The 23,196-nt window shown below is 42.3% G+C and overlaps 1 protein-coding gene across 1 annotated transcript in view; it reads right to left on the bottom strand.

Annotated features, from left to right (window-relative positions):
- Positions 1 to 21,516, bottom strand: part of LAMC2 (laminin, gamma 2) — a 60,611-nt gene extending 39,095 nt beyond the window's left edge. Inside the window, exon 1 of the mRNA XM_011995335.1 lies at positions 21,073 to 21,516. Coding sequence (XP_011850725.1) covers positions 21,073 to 21,151 — 79 coding nt within the window. The 5' untranslated portion in view covers positions 21,152 to 21,516. The remainder of the gene's footprint in view (positions 1 to 21,072) is intronic.
- Between the last annotated feature and the right edge of the window lie 1,680 nt (positions 21,517 to 23,196).

Genomic DNA, 23,196 nt, shown 5'->3' with positions numbered 1-23,196 from the left:
AATATCCTTCTTCATATGACCAGTACTGCAAGTGTGATTTAAACAGCTTGGCTTGTAACAGGACTGGATATTTTTATCCCATGGGCAAAGACTAACATTTCAGTGAACTTACAGCATATTACATTTGCACACAATTCAAAGTTGCAGGGCTTTTCTCAGAACTAGTGCCAAGCTGAATCTTTCCCAACCAATGCTTGTGAAACTGATTTTTTGGATCTCCAACAGATGTGCCACACAGCTGTCATGTGCTGTGAAATTTGTACCAAGTACATGACTATACACGTACAAGAGCTAAATTCTCTGTTCAGCGGTCCTTGTGAGGTTCTTCATCTGGCTAACCCAATGAGCCAATGCCCTCCCTGCCCTGGATGCCTTTTGGAAGCAATCTCAAAATAACTACAAATTTTTCATCGTGCCTTTCTTATTTAGAACATGGGCTGGGCACAGTGATTCACGCCTGTAAACCCAGCACTTTGGGAGGCTGAGGAGGGTGGATCACCTGAGGTCAGGAGTTCAAGACCAGCCTGGCCAATATAGTGAAACCCCATCTCTACTAAAAATACAAAAATTAGTGGGACGTGGTGGCAGTTGTCTGTAAACCCAGCTACTCGGGAGGCTAAGGCAGGAGAATAGCTTGAACCTGGGAGGCGGAGGTTGCCGTGAGCTGAGATTGTGCCATTGCACTCTAGCCTGGGTGACAAGAGAGAAATTCTGTCTCAAAAAAAAAAAAAAAAAAAAAGAACCCGCTTCATGGTGGTAAAAATTAACTTCATAAGGCTTACAATAATTTCTATAACTCACTCTTTCTACTTTGGATGACATCTAATCTAGAAAAGTCAGCTAACACTTATCCAAAGCGTACCATTTCTAGGACTTTACATTCGTCAGCTCAGTTAATTCTCACATTTTAACATGGGTTTTATTGTCCCCATTTAATAGATGGAAAAATGAATACTCAGAGAGGCTAGGTATCTTGCCTAAAGTCACAAAGCTAAATGGCAAAGATATAATTTGCTCCCAGATGTGTCTGACTCCAAAGCCCTCATCTTTCCATTTTATGTTCCTTCTCAAGATTGAGTTTACCATTGCATGTAGACGTTCTTTGTATAAACCCCTAATAGAGGGTCATTCAGCTTGGCCGTTACAAACAGTAACATTTTTATGGTGTTTTAAATCTACCTCTGTCTGTAATTTTCATCATGTGTTTTTTCTCTTGCCTGAAAAGCAAGATACACACACAACACATACAGATACATACAGCACTCATGCACACACAGACACAGACATACACCCCTACTCTCTTTTTATTCTTTTATTTATCCAACAGATATAAATTGGATGTTGTTTTACAACCAAAGGGCCCTGCATCATCAGGTTTTTGCGAATCTGAAGATAGCTATGGCATCTCCCTCCTTAGTCTTTTCCTGTTCAATTTGAACTAGAGATCTGTCATCTCCAAGTCTTTCAACCACTTCCTGTGTCATAATTTCTAGATTCTTCTTGTCTACCATCCTAGGAACAAATTCTAATTTCTAATATCCTTCTTCATATGACCAGTACTGCAAGTGTGATTTAAACAGCTTGGCTTGTAACAGGACTGGATATTTTTATCCCATGGGCAAAGACTAACATTTCAGTGAACTTACAGCATATTACATTTGCACACAATTCAAAGTTGCAGGGCTTTTCTCAGAACTAGTGCCAAGCTGAATCTTTCCCAACCAATGCTTGTGAAACTGATTTTTTGGATCTCCAACAGATGTGCCACACAGCTGTCATGTGCTGTGAAATTTGTACCAAGTACATGACTATACACGTACAAGAGCTAAATTCTCTGTTCAGCGGTCCTTGTGAGGTTCTTCATCTGGCTAACCCAATGAGCCAATGCCCTCCCTGCCCTGGATGCCTTTTGGAAGCAATCTCAAAATAACTACAAATTTTTCATCGTGCCTTTCTTATTTAGAACATGGGCTGGGCACAGTGATTCACGCCTGTAAACCCAGCACTTTGGGAGGCTGAGGAGGGTGGATCACCTGAGGTCAGGAGTTCAAGACCAGCCTGGCCAATATAGTGAAACCCCATCTCTACTAAAAATACAAAAATTAGTGGGACGTGGTGGCAGTTGTCTGTAAACCCAGCTACTCGGGAGGCTAAGGCAGGAGAATAGCTTGAACCTGGGAGGCGGAGGTTGCCGTGAGCTGAGATTGTGCCATTGCACTCTAGCCTGGGTGACAAGAGAGAAATTCTGTCTCAAAAAAGAAAAAAAAAAAAAAGAACCCGCTTCATGGTGGTAAAAATTAACTTCATAAGGGCAGCTCATGATATATTTATTCAGAGCAATATTTTCAAAATATATAAACTTGCTATAATCTTTTTATATCACATCCCTCCTCTTCTGTCTCCTCCTCTAAAGTTCTACTTTGAAGACAATGGGTGTCCTTCTTTTATTTTATTTTAATTTTTATTTTTATTGAGACAGGATCTCACTCTGTTGTCCAGGCTGGAGTGCAGTGTCACAATCTCAGTTCACTGTAGCCTCGACCTCCTAGGCTCAAGCGATCCTCCAACCTCAGCCTCCCAAGTAGCTGGGAATACAGTTGTGTGCCACCATGCCCAACTAATTTTTGCTGTGGCTTTCTTTGTGTGTGTCTGTTTGTTTTTTGTTTTTGCAGAGACAGGGTTTCACCATGTTGCCCAGTCTGGTCGTAAACTCCTGGATTCAAGCTATCCGCCTAACTTGATTGCTCAAAGTGCTGGGAATTACAGGTGTGCACCATCATACCCAGCCTATTTTCTTTTGTTTATTTTTGAGACAGAGTCTCACTCTGTCACCCAGAGTGGAGTGCAGTAGTGTGATCATGGCTCACTGCAGCCTCAACCTCCCGGGCTCAAGCCATCTTCTCACTTCAGCCTCCTGAGTAGCTGGGACCACAGATGTGTGCCACAACACTCAGCTAAATATGTTACTTTTTGGTTATAGACAGGTTCTTGTGGTATTGCCCAGGCTGGTCTTAAACTCCTGGCCTCAAGCAATCCTCCCACCTCAGCTTCCCAAACTGCTGGAATTATAGGCACGAGCTACCACATTTGCCCCTATTGTCCTTTAAATGCACAGCCTTCAATGGAGTTGCATTACGGTTCCAGGGATGGAGGTCCTTAGTCCACATCTCCACTCCAGAGCTTGCCCAACAGATTCCAAGCCTATTGCATACATACCCCTTTCTCATTCAAACGGGTCTCCCTTAAAGCCAAGGGCTATGCCATCTAGAGTGAGGGGATGTATGGGCCTCATGTCTGGGGAGCGTATTGGCCTTGGGTATCTGCATTGCATGAGAACTCCGTGAAGACACTCTCTACAGCCTTGCCTGCAGGACTTTGAAGTTACCAAGCTTCACTGAGATTAAACACCCAGCTGTATTGCACTTAGCTCGGTATTGAGTCTTTGAAATGGTCTCACCAAGAGAATGATGGGAGAGCTTGTTCCAGGCTCCTTTTGCATGGAATGATGCTTTTCATCATTAATGAGTTTGAAAAATGGTCTCCCTCAAATCATCTCCCAAATTGAGACGAACTTCCCTAAAACCATTTAGTATTTACTCTCGCTACTGGGGGTGGTGGGTGGGGTGGGGGGACAGGGGGCAGGAAACAACTTTTCTATTTAAAATTCTAGAATATTCCTGCAACTGGACTTAATAAAATGGTGTAACGTAGCTTGTACGTGGTCTTTTTTATTCTGTGACCAATACCTGCACAACTGCTACCATGGTTTGGCAACTACTGGCTGCCAGCGGGCACTGCTAGGCTTAGAGTAAGGCAATAGGAAGTGGTCCTTCCCTGTTGCCTTACTCTAAGACCTTCCCTGGTCCTTTGGGATCCTGCCCAAAGGGCGTAAGAAGCAGCACTTCACCCCCTGCCAGTTGTAGCCACATGCAATTGATGCCTGTTGTAGTCAGCATCAACTCTTCTTTTAAAAGAAGACAGAAATCTGGTTTTGTGTATGAAATCTATTGGTTGTAAAATTTTGGCCAAAATTTAATAAAAAAAAAAATTCTTTTTGAAACAAAGCTGTGCCCACAGGCAAATCTCTGCACTCAACTCTGCAGTTCTAACAGGTAGAAAACACATCTCATGCTTTTGAAAAAGGAAAAATGAAGCCCTATTATATCACACAGTGCCTAGTCGATGGTAGGCATTTAGTCTTTTTTAACAAATTAATGAATGTTCCGTTGAACTTTAAAAAACCCATAGATGGTTGTCTTGGACCTTCCCTGAGTTCTAGGTAATGGGATGCATACGGTAGCAAACAAAACCAGCAGATGTCCCAGCCCGCATGGAGTTTACATGCAATTTGGGGGGAAAGAAAATAAACAAGATAAATAAGTAATATCGAGAGAGAATATTAGGATAGTGGTATTCGTTAAGGAGAAATACAAAAAGCAGTGGAAAGGAATAGGAAGTTGGGAGGTGGTAAGATGGGTGGGAAGGAGGGTAGAAAGTGCCATATGCCGGTTTGCTGTTTTAGGTATATTTTCATACTTGTCTGGTTCATGATCTTTGTCCATTTATCTATGTTTTTCTTATGGCACAATGTTTTTCTTATGGCACAATGTTTTTCTTATGAATTATTTACATAACAAATACATCAAAATATTTGTCTATATCACTTTATTGCAGATTTTCTTTTACTCGTTCCTGACAAATCATCTTTCTTTCCAAAGTACCTCATCAGTAGATTTTGTTTTGCTGATTTAAGCCCCTTTTCCCCCTTCCTTCTTTTATCCTTGGTCAATGAGATGTATATTTATCTTATTAATTCAATAAACACCACCTCACATCTAACAGGGAGGTTATACTACATGCTTGAACACAGACTTTATGAGCTAGTAACATTTCAAAGAAGGAGGTTGCTAATTTTTTGTGTGGTTTTTTGGTTTTTTTTTGTTGTTGTTGTTATTGTTGTTGTTTTTCTTTTTTCGAGACAAAGTCTCACTCTGTTGCCCAGGCTGAAGTGCAGTGGTGTGATCTCAGCTCATTGCAACCTCTACTTCCCAGGTTCAAGGGATTCTCGTGCCTCAGCCCCCTGAGTATCCAGGATTACAGGCATTTGCCACCATACCCAGCTAATTTTAGTATTTTTTTTAAGTCAATAAATTTTTATTCAAGGAGTTTCATGTTGTCATTTCTTTCGCTGGCCATCAAGGTCACCTTGGGTACTCTAGAGAGCTGGAGTCAAACAATTTATCTTCAAGTTAGCCATTTTTAATGAAACCGATGCTTGTTTTAACCCAGTTGTCGTGTCAGCCCATAATTATTTTATTTTGGCTTCTGTCATCTCCTTTTAATATGGATATGCTGATGAAGACTTCAAAATTCACCTTATAGCTTTTATAATCTTCTGAAATACAATGGAATATTTTAGTATTTCTAGTAGAGAAGGGGTTTCACCATGTTGGCCAGGCTGTGAACTCCTGACCTCAAGTGATCTGCGTGCCTCAGCCTCCCAAAGTGTTGGGATTACAGGCGTAAGCCACTGCACCCAGCCAAGAGGGTTGCTAGTGTTTTATTTTGCCAAAGATATTTGCCTTTGTCAAGCATCTATCATATTATCCATGGTTTCCTACTTGAGCAGGAATCAGTGCATGATCTGATGTATGCATCTAAAAAGAAGACTGGCTATTATGGGGAAATGGAGTTAGGGAGGGTGGAAGCAGGGAGTGCCCCTGACAAAGGAAAGAGCAAACCTAAAAGCCCAAGGTGGGAAACAGTCTGGTGCATCCTAGAACTCATGCAAGGATTTGAGCGTTGGAGTCCAGGTATGTGTTCGGGATCTGGCATTAAGATATTGCAGATCATCAGAAAATAAAATTTTAAAAATCAGACTCGAACCCTGAACAGACCTGAAGCCATTCTGGGGTCAGTAAATAAAACAAGCAGGTTTTTCTCCATCTTTCGCTGAACTCTGACCTAGGTCCCATCCATCATTCCTTTGACTATTCATTTGTACAGAGCCAGGGACACCTCTTCAAGGTTTCATCCTCTCCATTTTCTGCCCCCTCACTCCAGGTCCCTCAAAATCCTTGATTCTGCCAGCCAGCGTTCTCTCCAAAGCCAAGGAAATGAGACTCTGCAAGTTTACCTCAAATCCTACATAAACCCATCCAAAACAGAGTCATCTGAGTCAGATTTTCACAGATTTCTTTAAGTCTAGTAAAGCATGGATGGTAATTGCGTCTGACTGCTGTATACTACTTCTCTGGCACTGAAGCATTTATTACAATAATAACTATAATAGCACACAGTCGCTGACCCTCAAGGTGCTTCTTAGGAAAGACCGCCAGGCAGCCAGACACAGGCTGGACCACCCACTACCACCCACACTCACCGGGAGACACAGATCAAAGCAGCGGGAGCCCCTCCTTAAACAATAGAGTGAGGCGTGCAGGATCCCTCGGGCTCACTTCACAACACTCCCACCCCTCACTAAAACATGCAGCTCCAACGAGTTAGGTCAGGAAGCAAAGGGGCAAAGGCGGTTTCCCAGCTGTGGCCTTAGGAGAATAAAAGGAAACAGAAAATATTTCCTCAGGTTGTACTCAGGGCAAGGCCTTGGAATAATCATCATCAGTAGTCGCAGTTCATTGGGATCTCATTTTAAATTTCCCATAAGAAATAGTGCCCTTTTGACGCATACAATATGAGAAATTTCAATCTCTTGGCATACATATGATTATTTGTCTATAACCAGGTCCTCTTTCTATTGTTCTTTTTTTTTTTTTTTTTTGAAACAGTCTCGTTCTGTCGCCCAGGTTGGAGTGCAATGGGGCGATCTTGGCTCATTGCAACCTCCGCCTCCCAGGTTCAAGTGATTCTCCTGCCTCAGGTGGGATTACAGGCACCCATCACAATGCCCGGCTGATTTTGCATGTTTAGTAGAGACGGGGTTTTGCCTTGTGGGCCAGGCTGGTCTTGAACTCCTGACCTCAGGTGATTTGCCCGCCTCGGCCTCCCAAAGTGCTGGGATTACAGGCATGAGCCACTGCGCCTGGCCCTTTTTTTATTGTTCTGAACTGAAAAACATGCTCTGCTTTTCACTAAGGTGATCTAATCGCTGTCTTTGTATAATCTGTGAAATCATCGTGCTTTTTAGTGCTTTAACGGTAATGACAAAATTAAAAATCCAAACTCCTTTCAAAACTCAGCAGATGCGGCCCCCGCCAACCTTTCCAACTTTACCTCATCAAGAGTTCACTGGGCTCCAACGCACAGATCTAGGCTGCACTAACCCTGTCCCACCTCTGGCTTTTAGGCTTGCTATTTCCTTTATCGGGAGCACTCCCTGCTTCCACCCTCCCTAAATCCATTTCCAGGTAACAGCCAGTCTTCTTTTCAGATGCGTAAATCAGACTGTGCACTTCCTTGCGGATAACCTCCGATAGCTTCTCTCTCCCATAAATGCCCAGAGCACTTCGTCCTCACCTCTCTCAGCATTTGCCTTGTTATAGCCTGTGTCATCATTGTTTATGTCTATGACTTATTTCTTCTACAGCATTTCTTACCTTATATCCCCACAGTACCTAATGCAATGCTTGGATGGATGGATGGATGGATGAAAAGATGGTGGACAGCATGATGGATAGAAGGAGAGAGAAAGGAAGGGAGAGAGGAAATGAGGGAGGGAAGGAAGGAAGAGAGGGAGGGAGAAAGGAAGGAAGGAAGGAAGGAAGGAAGGAAGGAAGGAAGGAAGGAAGGAAGGGAAAAGGAAGGAAGGAAGGAATATAGGTAGTCTGACTCTAAGAAAAGTCTGTAATCCCAGCACTTTGGGAGGCCAAGGTGGGTGGATCACAAGGTTAAGAGATTGAGACCATCCTGGCCAACACAGTGAAACCCCACCTCTACTAAAAATACAAAAATTAGCTGGGTGTGGTGGCACACGCCTGTAGTCCCAGCTATTCGGGAGGCTGAGGCAGGAGAATCGCTTGAACCTGGGAAGCGGAGGGTGCAGTGAGCTGAGATGGTGCCACAGCACTCCAGCCTGGGCAACAGTGCGAGACTCTGTCTAAAAAACGAACGACGGATGAACAAATGAGAGAAAGAGAGAAAGAGAGAGAGAGAGAGAAAGAGAGAAAGAGAGAAAAAGAAAAAAGAAAAGAAAAACCAAACAATAACCTGAACATACAGAAATCTCCCTGAAGTCCAGAAGCCTACTTTCAAATTTCCCCAATACATTACACAAAGTTTCCATTGTCTACATAGATGACAATCAGTGTAAAAAAACTGATGTTCCAAGCAAAAAAATCCATGGTGAGATGGGAACAGAAAGAATTGTGAAAGGAACATGAGATTTTCAATGAGATTAAGGGTCTGGGACTTTCAGGTTGCTGCTCATACCAGATGAACTATTTCCACCCCAGGAATGCCCACCCATCTGTGGTCTATGAGCCCAGAGCTGCAATGCTTTCTGCCTGCCATCTCAAAAGGCAGCGAGCCTAGGGCTGTGTGGGAGGAGGGCAAGGGATGAGGCAGGCCTCAGAGCATGAGATCAGTTTGCAGTGCTCCGGCAGCCTTGATAGGTAGTGTACTTGGCAGCTGTGTGGGACGATGTCAGGAGCTAGGAATTTGAGCATCATGTTTAAACCTGACAGTGTGTGCTGGCTGCTATTACGTAGTGCTTTGTTGCTCTTGCTACCATTTCGGTTGCTTAGTGCACTAAAACTGATTCAGTGAAACAGCAAGTTTATATGATGTGACCTATAATCTCCCGTGAATTAGCCCAACTATAAATCATTTAAAAATGATGCTTGGCCCGGCGCGGTGGTTCACGCCTGTAATCCCAGCACTTTGGGAGGCCGAGGAGGGCAGATCACAAGGTCAGGAGGTTGAGACCATCCTGGCCAATGTGGTGAAACACTGTCTCTACTAAAATACACACAAAAATATTAGCCAGGTGTGGTGGCAGGCGCCTGGAGTCCCAGCTACTGGAGAGGCTAAGGCAGGGGAATCACTTGAACACAGGAGGTGGAGGCTGCAGTGAGCCGAGAGCACAAAACTGCACTCCAGCCCGGCAACAGAGCAAGACTCTGTCTCAATTAAAACAAAAAAAAAAATGTGATATTCAATTATCTTTCTTATTTAGAGGAAAGGACGTGCCCTGTGTTTCCTTTCCTGCATTTTGTGTCCCTCATTCCCTTTCTGAGACATCAAATCTTTTTCCCTCCTTCCTTTGTGCAACTCTCTTCCCTTGGGTGTGATGATGTCATGCTGCCAGGTGTCTGCCCACCTTCTGACCTTCCCTATTCAAGGCTTTGCTGGCCCCTCTCCTTACCCCAACTCTAAATGTCAGTGCTCCTCAGGGCTCCTTAATCTCTGTCGGTGCTCCTCAGGGCTCCTTAATCTCCACAACTTCTCTGTCTGAGTCTCCCCTGGGGTGATCTCATCAATGGCAAGGGCTTCAATAACCACCATAGGTGTTGACATCCCAAGATACTTCCTTGGTCCAGACTTCATCCTCAACTTCAGGTCCTCAAGTCTGCCATCCACTTTATTTATTTACTTATTACTTTTACATTTCCTTTTTTTTTTTTTTTTTTTTTTTAAAGAGGCAGAGTCTCACTCTGCCGCCCAGGCTGGAGTGCAGTCGCACGATCTTGGTTCACTGCAACCTCCACCTCCCAGGTTCAAGCGATTCTCCTTCCTCAGCCTCCTGAGTAGCTGGGATTACAGGCACACACCACCACACCTGGCTAATTTTTGTATTTTTAGTAGAGACAGGGTTTTGCCTCGTTTGCCAGGTTGGTCTCAAACTCCTGACCTCAAATGATCTGCCCACCTCACCGTCCCAAAGTGCTAGGATTACAGGCATGAGCCACCGCGCCCAGCTCACTTTACATTTCCAATTGGTTATCTCAAAAGTTCTTCACAGAAAACCTCTTTAAAACCAAACTTGTGATTGCCATGCCTTGAAGTCAGAAAGCTGGAAGCTATCCTTACAGGTTCTCCATCTTTCTCACCTGCCTATTTAACACTGAATTTTGTTGCTATAACCCACTAAATATCTCAAATCCATTCAAGTCCATCTCCACTATGGCCATATCTAGACCAAACCTCAACCATCTCTTGCCTGCCATCACTTTCTAGCTGAATTCCCTGCAACTCCTTTTCCTTCCCTCCACTCAGCAATCAGAAAATCTTTCCAAAATACAAATTGTATCACGACTTCTCTGCTTAATATTCTGTAGTTTGTTTCCTTTCCTTTGAAGTTAAGCACCAGAATTCCTCAATATTGCCTCAAGGACTATCATGGTCTTATCCTATCTATTTTTCCTGCCTAATTTCATATAACGCTCACCACTGGGACATCTTGATCTCTCTTCCATTCATTCACATACACTTCATTTTATGTCTTCATTTCCTCTGCTTCTTAAAATTCTTGCTTTATAAAAGAAAACCATCACGGTGGGCAGAGACGAGTTGAGGCTGACAATCTCAACTGGTCTCCTATTTCATTTTTTTCAAAGAAATTACACTAAAAACTCAATCTTAACACACCTTATTGGATACCATTCCCTTCTTCTGAGTCAAAGGACTGCTCTCGTGTAAACCGACAACTCTTTTATGTTTAAAGACAGTAACAGTTGCCTCCATGAAGTCACCTATAATGAGGTCTTTCAGTGGGAAGTCCAAATGTAAAAAGCTATACTGAAGATGGTGAATAAAGTTTCAGTTGCATATAACCACTTTTAAAAATCTAGCAAAGGTTGTTCTCAGTACAACAGCAATTATTGAAAGTGTCCTTTAAATAGAAATTTATCCTAATGTATTTTAAACATTTTTATCAGCCAGGCACAGTGGTTCACACCTGTAATCCCACCACTTTGGGAGGCCAAGGCAGGTGAATCACTTGAGGTCAGGAGTTTGAGACCAGCCTTACCAAAATGGTGAAACCCTGTCTCTACTAAAAATACCAAATTAGCTGGGCGTGGTGGCACACACCTATAATCCCAGCTACTCGGGAGGCTAAGGCAGGAGAATCACTTGAACCTGGGAGGCAGAGGTTGCAGTGAGCCGAGATTGTGCCATTGCACTCCAGCCTGGGGAGCAAGAGTGAAACTCCGTCTCAAAAAAAAAAAAAAAATTTATCAAAAACAAATAATTTTGACAAATATTCAAATTGCGTATTATGTATGCAATCCAAAGCAAGATACCACCTGTCATTTATCAGTTTGACATCAAAGGCATCAGAAGCTATGATCCTCTTTGCAAAAATCCATTTCTTCAAATCTGAGATATTCAAGATGAAAAGATGAATATTTTTATTATATTATATTTACATGTGATGATGAAAATGCTTATAAGGATTTTTCTAGTTTTAAAACCTCCTACATGGAATTTTTCTTTCCAAATTTTAATATGTTTCTCGGCTGAAGCAGATATTTTAAAACAAAATCTGAATCCTTCATCATTTAAACTGGCCTTGAACTTTATTGTTTAATGTGTGAATATCTGCTCCCAGTTTTATCTTTTTAAAGAATGTCACAATATGTTCCCTAATTAGAATAAGAAAACTGAAATGGTACTTCTCTCACTAAGCCTTTTAACTGAATTTAATCTTCTTTCGCAAATTTTTCATAGCCACATTTTAAGCCACCACAGCCAGAGGACTGATGCCATATCCTCCTGAGCCTGATCATTTGTTTCATTTAAATAAAGGGTATGGCACCAGTTGACATTTAAATGTCCAAGCAGTGTGAGTAAGGCTGCAGCAAGAAGTGCAAGGATGAGAGGAACGACGGAGCTCAATTCTCTAAACACACAGGCAATTTTGAATCATAAAGTACGGGTGAGTCTTTTCAACTCTAAATAATCCAAAGTCATCAAGAGTCAGTGAAACTCAGATCACTACCATTTCCTTTTGAATGATTATGGCTTCAGAGGAGACACCTCTCTCACCGAGAGTTCATAGTACATGATATCACAACCTAGACTTGGGAATGTGCCCATGTGAACTGTAGATGACTCAGCCTGGTGAGGACTCACTCCATCAGGAGTTCACACCTGGAGATGTCTTCCCCTGACACTCCACTGGAACACCAGCCCCAGGCAGACAATGAGGAGGGGGAAGAAAGTCCCAGCGAACAGGGAAACTGGGGACACCACATTTTGTCTGACTAGCAAAGGAGTGGAGGGCAAAGGTAAAAGCTGAGGGTTCAGTCTGAGTAAGCTCAAAGGTGAAAGGGAAGGCAAAATGAGGACATCAGAGTTATAGCTGGCACTGTCAAAGGCTCTACCACAAGACAGCTGCTTTCAGCTGCAGCACAGACTCAGGAAGTGATTGTGGTAAGATTCCATATGACAGCAACCACCTGCATGGAGCTCCACACTCTTCTGACCACAGAAACAATGGCTTATACATTTCTGTGAAGTCACCCACAAAGAAAAGCATTCCAGCACAGAAAGGACATTTAACTGTTATTTGAAGAGCACAGTGTTCTCTGGACATTTCTTGCATGGCTTAGAAAAAGGTACCCTCTGCCCTTCTAAGAAGCAGTTGAAATAAAGGGAATCAGAGATTCCAGGGAAGCTAGAGGTAAATACTTGAAGCAAAGAGGACCAAAAGGAAAGAAATCATGTATGATATGTCTGAACAAAGAGGACCAAAAGGAAAGAAATCATGTATGATATGTCTGAACAAAGAAAAGTTAAAAAGGAGATTCTAATTTGTATTAAAATGCCTTTTGGAGATAATTGGAGTATATATTAACCATGATTTTTCAATTATTTAAATTTATGTTTCATTGGTTCCTTTAAAAAATAATAATAAATCTTCCTTTTTAAATCCTTATTGCTTTTGTGAATAATACTTTTTTTGTACAAGGAGATTAGGCACAGATTTTTTGCTATCACTACATCCCTTCACAAACATACAAGCATTTAGGTATGTGTGTGGGCTTACATACCATTATATAGTTCTTAGTCTTCACAAAAGAACAATGGTAATTCATGTGCATTTGCAATGTTGGGAAAATATGCATGGAGTGCGTTTATAGCATCTTCCTTACAGATTTTTTTTTTTTTTTTTCAGAAAAAAAGATGAATTAAAACTGTATTGCTGGTTGAGTATGGTGGCTCACATCTGTAATTCCAACACTTTGGGAGGCCAAGGTGGGCAGATCATGTGAGGTCAAGAGTTTGAGACCAGGCTGGCCATCATGGAAAATCTCCATCTCTACTAAAAACATAAAAATTAGCTGGGCGTGGTGGTGCTCACCTGTAATCTCAGCTACTCAGGAGGCTGAGATGGGAGAATCGCTTGAATCCAGTAGCCAAGATTGCACCACGGCAAACCAGCCTGGGTGACAGAAGGAGACTCCATCTCAAAAACAAAAACACTGTATTGCCTAAAGTCAGAAGAACGAATTAAATGAGGTCTTATGGGCCAAACTACCTTTATAAATCCATAAAGAGAAGTAACGAACATTTTGAGAAGAGACTGGACCATGAAGACTGCATCAGGGAGTATCTTGCATCTCAGTCGAACAAATATGCTGTTTCTCCACCTACCACTTCCTATGGCAGGTCCACCGTGGCCTCTCCCCTGCTCCCTGCGGATCTCAGAATGTGAAGATCCCCTCCTACTATGGTACAACTGCCTGGATGGGGCAATAGCAGCAGCTTCAGATTACTGTTGGATCCACTGCCTTCCTGAAGTAGGCCAGGCTATTTGGGATGAAAAATGATTTTTAAACACTAGGAATCCCCTACCAGAAAGTATCCTTTTACAAAGAGCAAAATGGGCAGTGATTTGAAACAGCAGTAAGTATGTATAAAGCTTACATGGTCAACATTTTGGCCATGAAACTGACCACTTCCTGAAAGACTCCAAAACTTACAATGGTCTGTAGCAGGGAGAGAGAAATAATCTCTGGACACCACTACGTATATATAGATGCAAAGTGTCAACAGTCATTAAAGAACAATGATTGATAAATGAGAAAGTCTTATCACAGTACTATCTAAACTGAGCCCCTTGGTCAATTCCAAGCTGCATGATAACCTGACAACAGAGTGGAACAAAGGGAAGAGGAAACTTGGTAATTTGAAATCTGTTCTCTTGTTAATGCCTCACAAACTAGAGCTGTGCTTGGTTTTAACCTGTTGTTCTCTGATATTTTTAAAGGAAAGGCCAATATATTGAATCACATACACAAATGGAGACTTCTGAAAAGATGAGATAGATGTCTCCTTTAGAAATACGAGTGGTATTTCAACAATAGATAAAGGTTCCATCAAGCTTGAAACTTAGTTTAAATGAAAATTCAGGCTGGGCACAGTGGCTCGCGCCTGCAATCCCAGCACTTTGGGAGGCTGAGGTGGGCAGATTACGAGGTCAGGAGATCCGAGACCGTCCTGGCTAACACGGTGAAACCCCGTCTCCACTAAAAATACAAAAATTAGTCGGCCATGGTGTTGCACCCCTGTAGTCCCAGCTACCCAGGAAGCTGATGCAGGAGAATTGCTTAAACCTGGGAGGCAGAGGTTGTAGTGAACCAAGATGGTGCCACTGCACTCCAGCCTGGGCGACAGAGCAAGACTCCATCTCAAAAAAAGGAAATTTGGGAACCCGCCCACGGATTTTTTTCGGAAAAGGACCTTTAACTTGGCACTTGAATTTTGGCCTTGTTCAGGGCGTTCCTTTTCTGTGCCTCAATTTTCCTATCTATAAAAGGATGAAACATGCTGGAGCCCAGCTCTGCTATGACCAATAGTGAGAATTTGGGCAGTTAATTTACCTCACTGGGTGTCATTTTTCTCATGTATAAAAATGAGAGGCTGTTGTAGAGAACCCCTGAGGCCCACTCTCATTTTAGTTCTACAATACTGTAATAAGAGAAAAACATGGTGAAACATAAAATATTTTGTAAGAAATGCCCCACATCAGTGCAGCTGAGCATTTGGATGATTTGTCCAAGTTTTAAGTTAGTTGTGGGAAATGATTTGGCTGCAATTTGATTCTTTTCTATTGAGGAGATACATATCCCCACAATAAATAAAAAGACACAGTTAGAATTCTATAAATATAAGCCCTGAAGAAGTGCAGGATCCGTATACCTTTGGCCAATTGATCTCCACCCCTCACCTGATACAAGAGAAGGGAAAGACTCAGGTTCTTCCCTAGATCAGTGTTGGAGGAAGAACCATTCTCTTCTATTTCCACGGTTGTGACGATAAAGAAGCACATGCTTGTTGGGGAATTACATAAGCAGACATACAGTCACCTACAGACAGAAAAGACTTAGCCTTTGGCTTTGGACATGATTCAAATGTTACATCACCTATCTAGGGATTATATTAGAACACAGCCTAGTAATGATTCAGTCACCTATTAGGTTTAATTTCTGACTAAATGAGAGTATTCCAGAATCTATGGAGCTCCTATTTCTACACTGATCTCTCTCTCTCTTTTTTTATTTTTATTTATTTTTTTGATATGGAATCTCATTCTGTCACCCAGGATGGAGTGCAGTGGCATGATCTCAGGTCACTGCAATCTCTGCCTCCCAGGTTCAAGCAGTCCCCCTGCCTCAGCCTCCCAAGTAGCTGGGATTATAGGCACATGCCACCACACCCAGCTAATTTTTTTATTTTTTTAATAGAGACAGGGTTTCACCACGCTGGCCAAGCTGGTCTTGAACTCCTGACCTCAAGTGATCCGCCCGCCTCGGGCCTCCAAAAATGCTGGGATTAAAGGCATGAGCCACTGCACCCAGTCCTCTACACTGATCTCTAATAGATGATTCAAGTCTTGCCCTTAGAAATTTCTCCAGGACAGAAAAAAAAAAAAAAAAAAAAAAGTCAGTAAGTTTGAACCACTAAGAACTTAAATGGGAAAGATATTCCCAGGATTCTCTCAACACCTTAACTTTATGTCCTGACTTTTCCATAAACATTAATCACGAATCAACAATCTTTCTCAGCTTCTTGGGCCAATGAGGCTGAACTAGTGGCTGGCCCCAGTTTAGAACATCCAGAATTTAAGCCCACATGGGAATTTCCAGCCCACCTCCAACCCAATTCTACATCTCTGTTCATGCTTGAATATAAGGTAGAGGTTTTAATTTTTCCAAAATTATCCCTCAGGAAAAAAAAAAGATCATATTTAAGTCCTTTCAAAATCTTGCATATTATAGGGTACTTTCTCAATTACTTTATTGTAAAAATATTGTTTGGGGAAGATACATTAAGTTAAAATGACCTCAATCAATGTATTGGAGAGTTATCAGTAAGAAAGGGGCCCAGCTATCTAAATAATTCTCATAATGGTGCATTTCTTCATAATTGTGAATGCTGAAAGTTGTTGCATATAAGCCTTTCAGAGTGATCATGCTGTGAAGATCACAATACACATTGAGGGATAATTTTTCTATCTTTTAAATGTTTTGAAATGATGTACTTTCCAGTGACCACATCAAAAACAGATTCAAACAGTACTGTATCTCAAGTCATCTGGTGAGATGAATATAAATGAATATAATTTGAGTATAATTACTTCATAAAATGTGAGTGAACAAATCAATCCTTCTAAGTATATTATTTCATCAATTATGTGACTTTCACTATATCTGTGTAATTACTTTACTAAATTAAACATAAAGGGACATTTGACTACTACAGGTATATTGCTAAATGTTTTCATAATCAAGTTGTCCAAATCCTCTCTTTGGATGTGGGGGAAGTTCTTCCCATTGGGAAATGACAGATGATCTTTGTGGGGTCATCTTATATTTGAGCACGTTTTAGAAAGCATCAGATTTGCTGAATCTGTATGTGACGAGGTCTGATGGATGAAAAAGGCAAAGCGAAGTAATGATGCGAGATCCAATCTTGAAACTGCAACCTGCTTTGGGTTCCTTGTTTCATTGGGTAAAACTTGAAGCTCATTTCTGCTTGAGCAGGAAGGCTCCTCAGCACCTTTCTTGGGCTGATGAAAGGACAGTAAAAAGGAGGCCCTTTAAAAATGTTACCACTTAAAATACAGAAGGCAATATACCAAATTCAGTACTGGTAGGGCAGTTAGTTGTAATAACAATAGTAATCTATTAACATGTATTAAGTGCTTACCAGACAATGTGCAAAGTGCTTTTTGTGTAATGATCATATCAATTTATCATCCTTATTCTAGAGATATAGAAGCTAAGTAACAGGTGAGGTAGCTTGCCCAAGTCCCCAAGTATAAACGTGCCACAATGGTACATGATAGGGCTGGGATTTGAACCCAGGCAGTCTTACTCCAGAGCCTGCACTTTTATGTATGATGCTATACCACTTCAATGATTTAAATAACAGAATCTGTAAGGGAGCATAAACATTTCAAAGGTTCCTTCCTACTATCCACAGTATCTTTCTTCTAGTGTCAGGGCATGGGAGGAACCAAATTAGTGATCTGTAATAATCATGGATTCTGAATTCGCCATTCTGGAAGAACAATTGCTTCAAAACTCGCCTGGGCTAAATCCAGATGTGTTAGTCCTCATTCCTTGTATATACACATTTGGATATCTGAATACCAGTTATTACTGCCATGTTGCTGACAATCTTCCTTTGACTAACAAAACCCTCTTCTTCCTTGATTCTCCTCTATCCTCAGTGCTCCTTCCTCCTGATTCTGCTCCATTGTTCCTCTATCTCTTGTTTAAGTGCTGAGGTTTCTTTTACCTCCATATCCTAGGCAATCTCGTCTGTGGTCAAGGCTTTGCTTTCTACCTGTGGGCCCCCAAATTCATATCTCAAATTTCTTTTCTAAACTTCAAAATCATAGTTCCAGCTGTTCACTGGAACTGCTGGATATCTCTATATGCATCTCAAATTCAACAGGTCCCCACAAGAACTTACTCTCTCCTCTCCACTCACTGTCCAACCTTGTTCCCAAATCTGATCCTTCTTTTATTATTATTTTTTTTTTTGAGATAGGATCTCACTCTGTCACCCAGGCTGGAGTGCAATGGTGCAATCTCAACTCACTGTAGCCTCACCGTCACAGGCTCAAGTGATCCTCCTGCCTCAGCCTCCTAGAGGTGGGGTTTCTCCATGTTGCCCAGGCCGGTCTCGAACTCCTGGGCTCAAGTGATCCACCCACCTCAGCCTCCCAAAGTGCTGGGATTATAGGCATGAGTCACTGTGCCCAGGCTGACCCTTCTTTTATAGTCCTCATCCTTTAATGGCATCACTGTCTAACCATGTACAAACCTAAAGCCTCGGATCCATCTTGGACCCTTCCTTATTTCTCACAACTTTCCTGTACTCATATCCCTAACATGCAGACTTATTGGATCACCAGATTCTTCAGATTTCACCTTCTAAATGTCCCTGTAATCTGTGTCCTCTTTGCTTTCATTACCATGATGAAAGCCTTCATCATCTCTCATTTGAATTACTGTAATAATCATTTATCTGGCTTCCCCAGCTCCACTTCATTCTCTTAGCCCTTGAGTGAGTGACCTTTCTAAAACATGAATCCGGTCACACTCATTCCTGCTTACGAATCATTCACACAGCTCTTCTTTGCCTATAGGGTGCCATTCTACTGCACAGCCTGGCACATAAAGCCCTTCACAAGCATATTGCTGGCTATGTTTCTAGTCTCTTTCTTATCTCTTTCTCAATCCTTCTCTAGTCATACCTCTTGCTGTGAACTAAGATCCAGACAACTGGGGCCACATGACACTTTATGTCACACCAGGCAATCCTATCCTGAAGGGGAGACTTGGTCTTCCTGATCTCTGGACAAATGAGTTCACTATATTGTACTGTTGGTTTTGGATTTTTTAAAGAAATGTGGTTCCAGGCATTTTAAGGCACTTTATAGTAATTGTTCATCCTTTCAAAAACTCTACAAGTTTGAAGTACCATTGCCTCCATTTAACAACGAAAAAGCAGACACCAAGTATTACTAATAAGAAACTAGTAATGAACCAAAATGTAAAGCCGGGTCAGGCTGACTCTAAAGCTTGTGCTTTAGCTGAGCCCAGCCCTGAAAGTCTTGCCGATTTCATCTATTGCCATAATTTCTACTGCAAGGAAACAACCAGGAAGCAACCTCACTGCCTTAGGTTCTCATATGTGCAGCCCACAGGACACTCAGACACGGTCACTTTGGGACATGGCAGGTACCATATTTTCAGTCCAACTTCTAGCACATTCCAGCATCCCATGAATGAAAAAGCATGTGTGTTCTACCCTGACAACAAACTTCACATTCCCATTGAATCCCAAAATGAAGGCCTCTGAGGAGGGAGAATAAAACCTCAATCTGCCACCGAGGAAGGGGAAAGTGGAAATGAGCCTCAGTGGTATTTCTGACTTCTTGGGGTGGATGGATGCCAAGAAGCTGGTATGTCTTTAAGAACTGAGAGTCCTAGCTCTGTCCTCTTAAGCCTGATTTTATTAAACGATTGATAGCATCCTACATATTTATTTTTGTTCCCTAATGCTGATACACACATATGCACTCAACTATAGCCAACAAGAAAATTGCTTAAATAATTACTTCTCATGTATAAAAGATGTATCTTATTCCTTTATTACTTTTATAATGGGGCTCAAAAAGCTCCAGTCTAAGAGCCCCTGGATCAAGTACCAGTTTCATCTCTGCCAATGGCTGCCTGTGTGGCCTTGAGAAACACATTTTCATTTTCTCATTTTTCAAATCAAGAGATTCCAAGTAGTTGATCCATAAGCAGTCTCTTTAAATTCTAATATTCAGACACTATTCTTACTTTGGGGATGTCTTCCATTAGGCTGAGACTTCTTATTCCAGCCCTAAGAGAACCTACCCTTCATGACCATTTTCAGAACCTTTTATTTATCACATTTTAAAACTACATATATTGAAGGTATACAACATGATGTTTCGATATACACAGTAAAATAGTATTCTAGTCAGGCAAATTAATATATTCATTATTTCACATAGTTACCTCCACTCTTTTTTTTTTTTTTTTTTTTTGGTGGCAATCATACATGGTTTTGAAAACGGTAGTCAGAGATGATAGGTTGGAAGTTAATTCCAAGACTATCTTAGACAAAAAGGACTGTAGCATTGCATTCAAACACATGCTCAAACATTATTCGTGCCACTCAAATCCAATTCAGGCCAGCATCAGCCAGAGTGCACAATAATATTGGGAATGGTTTATACAATTCCATGTGCATGTGAGCATTATCTCATATCCATGCATGCACATATATGGAAATGGCTTCTGGCCTTGGACGTATTGAAATAATGATTGAAATGCCATCAGGTGAAGGAGGTAATATAAACGTAAAGCATCAGGGCAATTATACAGGCATATATGGATAGAACTGGGTGACAAGGAAAACACCCATAAAATGTTGCCATAGCTGACACATGCTTACATTTAACAGTTGCTAGGTTCTCACAAAGTTTTGTTTACATGAACTTAACGTCTAATACATGACAGCCAACTAGGTGCCCTAGATAAGATCAAATGATATATGACACGGGTGCCCAGTAAGTGACTGTTGAATGAATATTACATGAAAATACTATGAAAAGCAACGTGATGCAAAAAAGTTGAGGGTATTGCTAATACTCTTAAGGCTCATTTTTCTATCTGAAAGTTGAAACATGAATTACAGGAGTATTGAAGAGGTTCCTTTGCAATCTTTGTGGTGTTCATAGTCACGGGAAACATTCCCAGCAAAACCTCTTAATAAAAGCACACGCTGGGGAAAGAATGTATATAACAACATATTACTGATCAAATAGGGGGCCCTTGGTCGAAAAAAGAAATCAAGAAGGAACATTTTTAAAGCAAGGAAGACCCTCTTTTGGCACAGCTTATTGGCTTCCTATTTTTAAAAAGCAGACAACTTTACATATTAGTCTCATTTAAAATCAGTCTCTGGAGAAGCCCCAGATGGGGGAGGAGAAGGGAGCGCTAACAAGGTTCTGGACAAAGTGGGAATCCTCGGAGGTACGTTCAGCCATCACGGTCTGCAGAGAAAGGCAGGTTCTCAGCCCAGGGCTGAGACGTTTCCTCGTGGAAGCCGACTCACCTTCCCTCCTGGAGGTGGCCCGGGCTGCGGGCAGGAGGAGCGAGAAGCAGAGGCAGCAGCCCAGCCAGAGCGCAGGCATGGCGGGGCCGGGCCGCTCCGTCTCTGTCTCCGCTGCAGGGGTCGCTGCCCGGCGCCTCGGCTGCTGGTTCTCACTCTGCGCTCTGTTGTGCCTTCCTTTTCCTTGGTCAGGTGGTTTTATCGACTCTTCTACCTGACTCAGTCCTGACAGGAAGAGAGCCTGTGTTTCAGGGTGTGACTCACCTGTGAATAAGGAGGACCCAGCCCTCCAGAGGCAGACAAACACACACAGCACACACCGGGCTGGAAAAGCGCTCCCCGCAGCCGCCCGCTCCCCCTTGCAGCGAAGAGGGCGCACACCTGGCCCGGGCCAAGGGTGTGGCACAGAGGCTGCGGCCTGGGAGCCTTCGCCTGGAATGTGCCGGATTCCCCGGAGCCCTCCTTCTCTCCCGGGGTGGTCCAGAGCAGATTCACAGAGGTACATAGCAGCCCACCCCTTCCTCAAACTGGGAGGCCCAATCTTAAGTGCGCTAACTCAGAAATACGGCAGCAGCCCGAATCAGCTCCGGCTTAAAGGACATCAAGGAAGACAAGTCAGTCGGAGAGTCACAACAGGGTCCTCTCCACCCTCCAGCTTAGGGTCAACCTCTCTCTGAAATACAGCAGCCTCCTTTCTCCAGGCTGAACCAAGGGTTCCTCTGCTGGCCCACATAACTTCCTGCTCACCAGGGTTAGCAACTCATAAAGTAACCTGTTGACTGGCCAACCTCCCTATAAAGACTGAGTATCGTTTTCTTTTTGCTTTTTTGTTTGTTTGTTTGTTTTTGTTTTGTTTTCAATGGCACCATCATAGCGCACTGCAGCCTCCAACCCCTGGGCTCAAGCAATCCTCCTGCCTCAGCCTCTTGAGTAGCTAGGGCTACAGGCAAATGCCACCACATCCAGCTAATTTTTGAATTTTTTGTAGAGACGAGGTCTTGCTGTGTTAGGCAGACTTGACCTTGAATTCCTGGCCTCAAGTAATCGTCCTGCCTTGGCCTCCCAAAGTGCTGGGATTACAGGCATAAACACCATCCCTGGCCCACTTTATACTCCTAACTAGTACAGTATCTAGCTTGCAGTTGGTGCTTAATAAATATTGGGTTGAAATGAATAAGAAAGAGGATCTAGATACCAAACTCTTTTATCTTAAGAGTGTATTTCTCAGCTATTCTCCTTGGGCACTAGAGAAAATAGTTGTTGAGATCAACTTTGAATGGTATCCACTGTGCTAGGTGAGGTGAGTCATATCTAGACAATTGCAAATCTTGGCATAAACTATATTGTCCCTTCTCCTAAGGAGGTTAGTGACAATAATTCAGAGAGGTGGCTGTCAAGAAGGCTTTGGTTCCTGCTGGAGATTTAAAAATTGCTAGAGCTTTATAAATACACAATCTGTCCAAAACAACCAACCCTTCCTCCCAACATCGAGGCCTACAAAGGCCTCCAATAAATAGCTGTTTGCTGACTAAATGTATGAATATTCTCTAGATTGTTCTGTGGATGACAACATAAGATAATAAACAAATCATCCAGGGCAGACATAAGTGTCAAAGGTTCTAAGAACTTCAGTTCATGCATGTCATGGAGACCAGGGTGGGCTGACTGGGATAGCTAAGGATGGCTTTGTACAGAATGTGGAGCATGAACTGGGTGTTAGGAATAACTGGGGTCTGAATACAGAACCCAAGAATGGTAGGGGTAAGACAGGTTGCTGCAAAATGGCTGACACCTAATCTAAAATCTCCAGCAACAAAACCTGAGGAATAGAAAAGAAACTCCAACTTTTTCATCCAAGGCTTGATTCTCTTCTACTCTACCCAGGATTCAAACAAATTACACAAATATTCTTCTCTCTCAAAACTCAGAGTCTCCAGCTACAGCTAAGGTTTCAGTTCACAGAGACCAGGTCTTTAGAATTTTCCCTCCTAGTCGCTGCTGCCTTGTGAAGGCTGAGGTCCTCTCCCTGAGTCCCATCCATGTTGTGCAGTTCACCACAGTCCTGCAGGAACAAGGGACAGGGCCCTGCAAAATAAAGTCTCGAAGGAAGATTTCATTTTAGTACAG

Source organism: Mandrillus leucophaeus, unplaced genomic scaffold (assembly GCF_000951045.1).
Source record: "Mandrillus leucophaeus isolate KB7577 unplaced genomic scaffold, Mleu.le_1.0 Scaffold484, whole genome shotgun sequence".
NCBI classification, from domain to species: domain Eukaryota; kingdom Metazoa; phylum Chordata; class Mammalia; order Primates; family Cercopithecidae; genus Mandrillus; species Mandrillus leucophaeus.
Note: the sequence above shows the minus strand (reverse complement) of the source record. Positions and strands in the feature narration are given on the sequence as shown.